This window comes from Saccostrea echinata, unplaced genomic scaffold, assembly GCF_033153115.1.
Source record: "Saccostrea echinata isolate AGI-Se365-2 ecotype Australia unplaced genomic scaffold, CSIRO_AGI_Sech_v1 ptg000046l, whole genome shotgun sequence".
Taxonomy (NCBI): domain Eukaryota; kingdom Metazoa; phylum Mollusca; class Bivalvia; order Ostreida; family Ostreidae; genus Saccostrea; species Saccostrea echinata.
The window spans coordinates 1,755,345-1,767,099 of record NW_026889795.1 but is presented as its reverse complement, the minus strand read 5'-3'; the positions used below and the strand labels follow the sequence as shown (position 1 = coordinate 1,767,099).

Below are 11,755 nucleotides of genomic sequence, written 5' to 3'. Positions count from 1 at the left end.
CCTCCCTTGGAAAAAACTCCTGGATCCGCACCTGGGGACGTAGCATCGTTTTTGAAAGTGGGGGGGGGGGGAGCAGACAGAGAAAAAATATTTCAACTTACCTGAAAAAATCGAAAATCCTATAATTTCAATAGGGTGAGGGAGGGGTAGGATGGTAGGTTCCAACTTAAATCTTTCAGTACCAAACTTTATATATACACCACTACACTACCCTTATTTGACGATACTGCAACAGAAGGAGGGGGCAAACGGCCTTTCATGATCATTTTCAATAGTAAAAAGTTTAGCTTGGAACAAAGTTGAGGGGTGGCAGCCCCCCCCCCCCCCCCCGATGCTACGTGCCTGGGGACTACGAAAATTAAAATAAGTAACCCGATCGAATGAAATTAAGAGCAAAGGGGCGCTCCAATCATTTATGCAAGTATTGAAAATACACCGAAGTCGACGAAACTTACCATTAAACAATATTTTTCTGGAATATGAATAAAATTAACAATTTTGTTTGTTATACCTTTAAAAATTTGTTCTTATATAAATCAATACTAAAAAAAAGTCTAACATTTCCAATGTTTTACTGAGCGGGCATAAAAAAATCGATGTTTGACCGCGGAGTGAGCTATCGGACCTGTCGATGAGATGTTGGACCGCTTACGTCACATAATGGACGGGGTCAGCTAAATCTCATTTGCATTCGTTGGTATTCGACAGTGACGGAACCAACTTTTATGCCGCAGTGCGGGTAAAGGAAATTTACATCATGATACATGTGCCTTCGGCCTAACGGTCTCAGGCGAACAGTTTGGTTCTTGGGTCCAACAAAACGCATGTTGCCCTCGAACCCAGTCAATAAATATATAATGTCGGTTTTAAATATTTTTTTTAAATATTTCAAACAATCAAAATGAATTTGATTTACCCTAACTATTCTGGATTCCAAAACTCCATAAAAATTTAATGTCTTGTGTACTACAAGTAGACGAAATGAATAGGTATGATATCAAACGAGGCAAAATCTAAGTAAATTCTTATACAAAAAAAAGTCATACACTCCGAAGTAAATATATAGTTTACAACATCAAAAGTAAACACATTCATAGTATAAAATCTAGTCAACACAGTTCTATGTTCGAAACTACATGCTAATATATGTCGGAATTACCTTAACTTACATATATATCTAGACTACGACACTGATACGGTTGCATGTTCGGATTTACAAGTTTAAAAGTCTGGATTTTTGAACACGATTACCCTCCATATTCTGCCTCGTCGATCCTTATTTTTGATAGCCAAGAAATGCATGTAGATGACATATTACACCGACATCTTCAACTTTTATTATATATGGCATATCGTATATAAATTTTCCACGATATTGTAATTTTTAGATATGTATAGAATAAATGTAGAAGTATAATAATTATCAAAATAACGACACAAGTACATATTCAGGTTTTACCTATATAGCATTTATACCCCCCGGGGGAGGGGGTTGCCATGGAAATACCGGTGGTGATCATCCCGGTAGGTAGGTAGGCAGGCGTTTCCCTGGGTTCCGCCGGAGTATTTACATCTTATAACATGTATAATGTATAAACAGAGTGTGACATTTATCATGTTTATTGTCACACTCAATTGTTGCATGTTTCATCAATAAACGTTATTGGAATTAATTGCTGTTTAATATTTATTGCATCTGGGATTAAATTGAAGAATTCCAAATTAATGCAACTGGTTTAACCCAGTTTCTCTCATTGCATTTGGCTAGGGCTTCAGCAAATTACTGTAAAAAGTAAGATGGCATGGATTGCTTAATGAATTTGTATCATTTAATCATCGAATCATAATTATAATAATTTTAATTAAAAACAATATCACTGTTGTTTTTTCACACAATACGATAATTTAGCCAACCTTCGAAGTACAAGCGATTTCTAATAGGATTTTATAGGAAATACCATCCTTTAATATCTTGCACAAATGCCTGTTAAGGTACCTTAATTTTTGGTGAGGAATTTTATTAAATTAGCAATATTTCAATGACAAATTCTTGGGGAAAATTATATGTTATTGAGTAACGTGTCGTCTGACCTTAAGTGACATCAAGACTGAAATGTTTCATACTAAATTTGTTATGGGGTAAAATCACAAAATATTATAAGTAGATTAGTAGGTGAAAAGTTCCATAACTGGAGCGAGACATAAATTATAGAATTCGGATATGGCCACATTAATTATGGAATCCGGATAGGACCGTGTAGTTCACTATCGCATCTTCGCACCATCGAGATTTGGGTCGATAGTGCATGCGATGATGCGATAATGCAATGACGATGAAGCAACGGTGCGATGACGATGAAGCAACGGTGCGATAGCGCGATGACGATAATGCGTTGGCGCGACACAGCAATGACGATGATGCGATGGCACGATGAAGCGATAGCGCGATTGTGCGATAACGATGACACGATGGTGCAATGACGACGATGCGTAGTACGATAACTATGAAGCGATGATAACTATCGCTACATCGTGCTATCACACCATCATCATCGTATTGTCGCGCCATCGCATCATTGTCAGCGCGCTATCGCACCGTTGCGTCATCGCATTATCGCGCCATCAACCCATTAGTCGATGCTCGATGGTGCGATAGTGAAGTAAATGGCCCTATCATGATACCACATAGTTCACTTTCACACTATCCAGCATCGACTGCTGGGTCGCATGACTCGCATCACTGCATTATCGCGTCATTGCAATATTGACCCAAACCTTGATAGTGCGATGATGCAATACTGAACTACATGGTCCTATCCGGATTCCGTAATTTAGAGTCTCTAGACAATTTAGAATCACTAGACAAGACACCCTCCTACCAAGAAAAGAAGTGCATTAAGTCGTTGCTGTTAACCTGTAATTTCAGCATGGACCTATGAATCAATTAAATATAGGTTCCTGATGTCAGTTTCATTTTGAATAAATAATAAGCAAATTAAAATGGAAACCTTAAAAACAGTTTACACTCGCTTTATTATTGCTAAAACGTATTATTGCTAAAACACATATTTAACAAAAATTCCTTTTTCAAACCAGTCTTACTTTTTTTATACTCTCCAAATCTATACTTTAATATCTATAATATTGAAATTCAATACAAAAACGTGAAAAAGTGAAATCCCCTGAAATAAATACAAATTTAATCTTATTTTACCATGAAATAAACCTAAAAACGGCAAAATGAAGAAGATATTTAATAAATGCTATTTTTCTCTGGATTGTTGGTACTAATGACCTTAACTTATTGTCAGTGTTACGTTTGTTTCTCAAGATGAAATTAAAAGAATACAAATTTGTAGTCATAGTTCAGATATTTGTTTGAAAATGTGAAACAAAATACTTCATCTCCTTTTCTGAGATACACTACTTGTAAATAAGTATCTTCATTTTAAGCAAACGTATAAGTAACTTCAACTTAAGTACGCGTATAAGTAACTTCAAATAAAGCACACATATAACTAACTTCAACTTAAGCACACGTATAAGAAACTTCAACTTAAGCACACATAAAAGTAACTTCAACTTAAGTACACATATAACTAACTCCAACTTAATCACACGTATAACTAACTTCAACTTAAGTAAACATATAGATAACTTCAACTTAAGCACATGTATAACTTATATGTAACTTCAATTTAAGCACATGTATAACTTATATGTAACTTCAACTTAAGCACACATATAACTAACTTCAATTTAAGCACACGTATAAGTAACTTCAACATATTTATAAGTCCCAGGACAAGGATCTACATCACCGAATTCAGATTTTGTAGACGGGATAGGACAGCGGGTTTTGTCATCACATAGGTCTGATAGCCGGTAAAGTACATCCAATCTGCAGTTAGTGTTATCGATACTAGTACCAGAAAAAGGACACACATCAGCCTGAGATTCGGAGCGCCCAAAAATGGCCGACTCAATTTTTAACGTTTTTGGGTTTTCACAGCGGATTTCTCCATCATCTCCCTCGCAAATTATTATGGTCCTTTGTTCTTAAATAGAAAAAATGCAATTAAATTAAGCTACAATCTATATGCTTTTTTCCAGATGTTCTTCTTGTGTACTTAAACAAAAAGTCATACTCACCGGGTTTTTGTGCCTTCTCCAGCTCGTTTTTCGCTTTCTCCAAATCGTTCTTTAAGTTGTTTTTCTCTTTTTCGCATTCCAGTAATATGTTCAATAAATTGTTTTTCTCCATTTCTAAAACAGTTAAATTTAAGCACATCAAAAAAAAAAAAACAAACAAACAAACAAACAAAAAACAAACAAACAAAACAAACAAAAAAATATATAAACGTGAAACATCCTAATTATTTTTTTCTTTTAATAAATCACCTGCAACTTTGTTTTCTGATTCATAAACTGAAACAATAAAATCACTAAAGGAAGAGAGTGTATTCTTTTTGACACGGTTTACATTTCCCTAAAAGTTTTGAAAATGTTAAAATGCGTACATGTACCTTGGTTCTTGGCCTCTTCTTCGCATTCTAATAACTTCTTAAAAGAATTGCTTTCAGCATCTTCAAGAGCAAAAATTTTATCACAACAAAGAATAAATCATAAAAAAAAGACATAATTGTTAAAAATCTTTAGTTATATTTTTTCTCTCACAATGAAAACACGAAGAAATTAGCAAAGATAATTAAGCATTAGCCCTTTTATTTACAGTCTTAAGACGCTTTACAAACAAGTTTATTATAATATAATATACACGCAATATACATTGTATTTTTTAACTTAAAAAATCCAATTTAATACCCTCTAGTTTCCTTGCATTCATCACCATCGTACTGGTTCCTGATAATAATAGATAAAAAATAAATACGCTGTAGAACAAACCGAAATAATATTTCAAAGTTTGATTCATTAAATTGGTAGAAATAAAACAAAACCGTTCTATGAAGAATACCCTTATTTAGGGACATACACAACGTAGTTTTGAACTAAAAGATATTCTTATTTTCTGTAATTTAAGAGTTGCAATAGATTTGCGACTCTTATGATGCTGTATACCTCCTCTCAATCAAATTTTGAGGAAACTTCAGCTATAAAATTATACATTTGTTAATTTTTTTTAATATATATATATATATATATATATATATATATATATATTTACATTTGCAAATGTTTTCCCTTATATAACACTACTGAAAGCAAGGCGTATCTATATCTGTATAAACACGGGTTCCTCGCGTCATAAACGTTCGACGTAATTTCTCAGTGACGTCATAAAGGACAGACGCGCAAACAACGGATCAAATACGTGCCGTTGAGTTTGAAAAATAAAACATTTCACGCGTAAAAGATTATAATCAGGAAAATATAAAATATGAATAAGTCATAAATGTAAATATAAGTAATAATGTATAATTTTTAAACATCTATCGGATATAAATACGGGTTGGTACGAGATCAAATTTACCATAAAGCCCTTCGGGCTTTATGGAATTTGATCTCGTGACCAACCCGTATTTATATCCCGATAGATGTTTAAAAATGATACATTATTTCTTAAATATATATATATATATATATATATATATATATATATATATATATATATATATATATATATGTATTACTAAAAACAGAAGAAGTTTCATCATTTGATATCCATTTAATTAAAACCCCTGGTAATGCATGCTGATTTATTGTTTAAGTATAAACGGTAAATAATTTAATTTTGATTGTAACGCGTCATTTGATTGGATAAAAGAAATAACCTGTGTTGCCTACGTCACAAACTTACGTCAAAAACGTATCAATCCGTTTGACGTTACAATATTTAGGAAGCGATTGCAAGGGTCCGTGAAAAAAATCCGCTCAATGAATTTTTCTCATTTTTACACATAATTTGCCTTACGGTAATGGTATCATAATATGAAAATTTCAACCATGGTCAACCGGGTAATAAGGATGATATGGTTGTCATGGTAACCGCAGTTTTTCAATATTTTGAAATTTATGAGGTGAAATTTTATATATCCCATACAGGTATCAAAATTGAAACAAAAAAAAAAAAAAAACATTCCACTAGTCTAGATATTAAATAATATGCTTTATATTCAATGAAAATAAAAATTGTATCGGAAACTATTATACAATTATGGACTCTTTCGGTGGTGAATATGGTTTGTTATTCACCAAAAAAATATCAATATTGACCGAGGCGAAGCCGAGGTCAATATTGATATTTTCCTGGTGAATAACAAACCATATTCACCACCGAAGGAGTCCATAATTATTTTATTATATAGTCCGAATTTGAGTAAATAAGACATTGAAGGCTGTATGATGATACCACTTTCATTAACGAAGTTCTGAAAAATAAAATAAATGTCCAGATTACAAGTTATAGCTTCCGTGTTTTCCCTTTGCTGTTTGTAAGACATCGAACTGTTTAGAAAATAATCCTGTGATAGGCTTGGCTATAATTGTTTTTCCTGCTCAGATATACAGCTGGCTCCGGCCGTTGCAACCATTGTTTACAACGTTGTTTGAGGTGTTGATTGTGACGTCACAATGCCGCTGCACGCGCACCAACCCTCCGGTGAATACGGCTTCAAAACCAGTGAATATGTAGTGTTATGAACTGTTTGCGTTTGTATAGATTATATAGGGACTATAAATATAGACTATATAATAATGATAGATGTAGTAATACCACCGCTGATTTGGGGAGTATTCATTGTAAATTTGCAGTAATATTTTCACTTCAAGAGCAGTTCTCAACGTCTTGACAAAAAATTAACCAATGAATTTTCCAAAAACTTATATACATGTATTTTGTACAAATTATTATAAGTGACTTATGGTTAAAATATCAAGTAAGGTCATCACATTCATTTTGAAGCAACATACATTTCACCCCCCCCCACCCCCCCCCCCTTTCCTAAAATATTATAAGTTTTCATAAATTTTCGCATGATGGTTTGCTGCTGAACCTTAATTATGTTTAGTCTGTAAAAAAGACTAAAGAAAAAAACAATATGTATAGATTAATAAATACTTTTTTTCCTGAAAATCTTGCGTTTGTTGCTCATTTTATATGTAAATCAGAATAACAAAAGGAAAAAAAAAATCATGTACTCAAAAAAATAACAACATGAACATTTTTTTTTTTATTCTCTCGTCTCCAAATCATTCATTCCGTTATTATATCAATGTAAATATATATATCTTAAACCTGTACACAGTGGTCCAAGGGGCAAATTGTTCATGCGCTGAACAAACATCGAGGTTTCTGCACTGTGACCTGGAAGGGGGGGGGGGGGTAGACACCTGTCTGAACATATTGAATGAATAGGGGTTATTTCATAGAACTTGTACCTGCAATAAATATATAAAAATCCTAATATCTTATTTGGCAAAAAATAGTTATTTGCTATTTAATATTTACATTTACAAATATTTTTCCTTCATATTCTTCGCATCATTTTCTCATGAACTAGGTACATGAGTACATGTATGAGGAAGCAAGAATATCTCCATTGTGACGTCATAACTCCAAACTTGACGTCAAAACTAGAAACTAATTGTTGACATTTTGCGTCGCTTCGTGCTTATGCGCTTCATAAAATATGCCGGCGTGAAGCGTCTTTGTTCATGTCCTCGTGAATTTTCAAAAATTATTATTTTAAAAATTATTTTTGCTAGATTTGTGAAAACTTGCAAAGAGAAGCCTTTCTGTCAGGAGAAGTGTGTTCAGTTTCAATTTTTGACAAAATACGACGCATAAAACATTAGGCCTATACAACAAAATGTTTACACAATATATGCACCGATGATTCAATGTTTACATGGCCGATGCAAGTGTCGAAAATGCTAGAGAATATCTTATACATGTAGAGGAAACAAATTTCCTCTGCAATATTAAAATAAAGATGTTCATGTCCAGCATGCAACCTCAAACTAGTCTATAACGTATATATCAAAATCGCATTCGTTCATCTGTTCATCCATATTCATTAATCACTGAGAAAATCATGCCGTCTGAAGCTTCTAGGAAATGAATATATACATTGTACGTTGGTGTAGATCCAATGGTAAATTCTAATATTTTAATTAATTAAAACAAGAGGACATAAAGATCCAGATATAAATTCAATTTATTATTATAATGAAATAGATTTCAATGTTCAGAACTATATACATGTTTTGTTCAATCATCATTGGTTTACTATCTTATTGGCATATAGATTATTATTTACATTTGCAAATATTTTTCTTAGATGAACCTATAGAAGAGAAAATATGTTCAATTCTGTATGAACTTATTTGGGGGTCAGAGGTCATGGCGTGACCGAATCACACAGCGAGACGATATCTTGTCTACATATTTCTGTCACAGTGACACTGGTTTCGGAACTTCTGAACAGTCAAAGCGATGAAAAAGATAAAATTATTGAAACATATATTTTTTTTTCGTTCAACAAATGATCGTTACATCTTTCTTCGGTGTGAAGAATGTTTCTAATTAGCCTAAAATCACGCTTAACTTTTTAACCCGAAATTCCTTTGAAGGTATGTAAACTGAAGACGATAGCACCGCTTTTGACTTTATATATAAAGAACTCGTACAATAATAGTAAGATAATTCCCAGTAGCGATCATTGTTTTTTCATTATGAACAGATATTTCCTGAACTGGACTGCTAAACATCAATGTAAGTATTCAAATGTTGGAGCGAGGCGAACTCTCAAGACCAAACAACTTCTAGGTCATTGCGCGTCACAACATAGCAATACGGCGGGCCGTTCGTGTAATAAATGCAGTTCTATTCAGAATATTCGTCTCAAATGTAAATAAAAGTAATAAACAACAATGTTAAAAAGTTCACTGGGAAATGAACTTGGTTGGTACGTGATCAAATCTTCTGAGAAGCCCTTCGGGCTTCACAGGATTTGATCACGTGACCAACCAAGTTCATTTCCCAGAGAACTTTTTAACATTGTTGTTTATTTCTTAAGAAAATATGTCAGAATCATCTTTATTACATTGTGCATATAATGAGTGCAAAAATCTTACTCAGTCTGACATCAATAACTGGTATGACACTGTTAAATTTTTATGTAACAAACTAGACCTTAATTTACTTGTATGTAAACAGTTAAATATGACCACATTTAAAGGACTACTGAAAAAACTTATCAAAAAGCATTTTTACCAATACTGGCTTAAATTACATGATGAGGGTCAAATACATGGAAAACTTGATACATATTTTTTTGTTGAAGAATACCTTTGCCATTGAGAAATATTTGTCTTTAAAGTCTTTTGAACAGAGGAAAATACTGTGTAAATTCAGAATAAGTGCACATGAATTGAGAATTGAACGTGGTAGATATGAATATACAAAAGATATTAATGGGAAAAAGATCCCTCTAGAAAGAGGTCGACGGATATGTACTCTTTGTAATTCAAATTGTATTGAAGATGAAATCCATTTCCTTACAAATTGTTTTTTATATAATGAAGAAAGGAAAGTTTTGTTCAACTTTTTAAGCGACAATTATAAAAATTTCAACACTCTGTCCAACAATCAAAAATTTTTATGGATTATGACAAATGAAGATCACAATATATTATTTAAACTATGTGACTTTTTATCCAAATCTTTTATTAAGAGAAAAAAACCTCATAAAAAAATAATAAAAGTAAAATTGTTAGAAAATACAGAATTTTTCAATTCATGTGTACTTCAGTCTTTACTACTAATGTACTTAGCATTTTTTTTTATATTCTATCTTATAAACATTAAGTTTGAAAATGCATGTGCATTAATTGTCATCTTAATGTTGATGCCCCCTACCACAATGTGTATGTATATATATATATATATATATATATATATATATATATATATATATATATATATATATGTGTGTGTGTGTGTGTGTGTGTGTGTGTGTGTGTGTATGTGTGTGTATGTGTGTGTGTATATATATATATATATGTATACATTGAAGAGTCATATGTCTATTTTATGTATATGTTTATATAGGTGCATGTACGTCTAAATGATTTTTTTTTCTTTCTCTCTTTTTCTCTCAACTATATTTTAGGCCTTTCTCTTGTAAATTTGTTCTCTTTATGCTCATTTGGGCACTGAATTAGTAATAAAACATATCTTATCTTATCTTATCTTATCTTATACTCAAAAGCTAGACGTATCAAAACAAAACACGTAGATGAAAAAATTTGCGTAGACGCTTCCCAACACTATGCAGCGTCACGTCGTATTCTTTCTCTGTTCATGAAATATTGCCGATCGACTTTTTGTCATTAGCGCAACCCTAACAAAAAAATACTATAGTTAACTATAGTTTACTATAGTTAACTGTAGTGATAACTTTGACACTATGAAAACTTTGATTTACTAAAGTGATAACTTTGACACTTTGATTTACTATAGTGATAATTTTGACACTTTGATTTACTATAGTGATCACTATGAAAACTTTGATTTACTATGGTGAAAACTTTGATTTACTATAGTGATGACTTTGAAAACTTAGATTTACTATAGTGATAACTATGTCACTATAGTGATCACTTTGAAAACTCTGATTTACTATAATAGTGATCACTTTGACACTATAGTGATCACTTTGAAAACTTTGATTTACTATAGTGATCACTTTGACACTTTGATTTACTATAGTTTACTATAGTTAACTAAAGTAAACTATAGTTAACATATAGTTAACTATAGTAAACTATAGTTAACTATTAATAGTATTTTTTCCCCTTATTCCGGAAATGGTTAACGTAAACTTTCTTTTTTTAGACATCACATGAATCGATCACGTGACGCCTTGCAATCGCTTATATATATATACAGTTAAAATATACAATTTGAACTGATTTTTGTAGGAGAAATCATCTTATTTGTTACACTTTGCGCTTTTTAAAGCGTACAAACTGCCCGAACCTAGGTTAATACAGTTTATAACTTGGGTAGCTATTAAATTCTTTGCTTAAATATCCTGAAAACTAACCAGTATATATATATAATTTTATAAAGTTCGTTGCGTATGTCTTTACTAATATACCTTAAATATATCCTAAATTCTGCAAAGGAAACTCAGACCAACCTGACAAAAACAGTGCCCCACACACCGTAGCAAGACCTAACGGAAGAATAAAAGAAATGGCTGAGACACCAACTGGAACAGGATCGATGGGTACCTGCGGGTTATTTCCGGGCCTCTGAATCAATGGCGCTGACATTGTGATCTGAATATATATATATATATATATATATATATATATATATATATATATATATATATATATATATATATATATATATATATATATATATATATATATATATATGTACATGTACTTATACTGGTGTCTCATTATATCGCGGTACTTTTTTGCGTAAAAAAAGTTATTCCAAATTCTTACTTTAACTTTTCATTAAATGCTATTCATAAATATAACAATGGCCTAACTTTTTCGTTCCTAATTATTTCCCAAGCTTGGTTCTTTTAATTTGTGGTCTATTTTTAAAACAGGAAGTCTTATAAACCTCCTAAAGTGGAGAGTCTCATTGTATCGCGGTACTGAAAAGCATGGAAGCATGGCGCTCTCACGAAGAACAATTTTTATTTTAAAATTTACAGTGTAAATATGCATGAAAACTAAACATAATACAAACTTAAGACTTTCAAAATAT

General features: G+C 32.0%; 1 protein-coding gene across 1 annotated transcript; it reads right to left on the bottom strand.

Annotated features, from left to right (window-relative positions):
• Positions 1-3,185: 3,185 nt before the first annotated feature.
• Positions 3,186-4,857, bottom strand: LOC133202228 (L-rhamnose-binding lectin ELEL-1-like). Its single transcript, XM_061338002.1, has 4 exons — positions 4,825-4,857; positions 4,527-4,586; positions 4,153-4,266; positions 3,186-4,058 (listed from the first exon to the last, which is right to left on the bottom strand). Exons 1-4 carry the CDS (start codon positions 4,850-4,852, stop codon positions 3,760-3,762), a joined length of 501 nt encoding a protein of 166 aa, XP_061193986.1. The 5' UTR covers positions 4,853-4,857; the 3' UTR covers positions 3,186-3,759.
• Positions 4,858-11,755: the final 6,898 nt, after the last annotated feature.

Bases quoted from the DNA above. Each gene is read 5' to 3' on its own strand.
- LOC133202228 (XM_061338002.1), bottom strand. From the start codon at position 4,852: ATGGTGATGAATGCAAGGAAACTAGAGG. The intron at 4,587-4,824 runs GTATTAAATTGG...TTGCTCTTGAAG, and splicing joins GAATGCAAGGAAACTAGAGG to ATGCTGAAAGCAATTCTTTT. The intron at 4,267-4,526 runs GTACATGTACGC...TAACTGTTTTAG, and splicing joins AGAAGAGGCCAAGAACCAAG to AAATGGAGAAAAACAATTTA.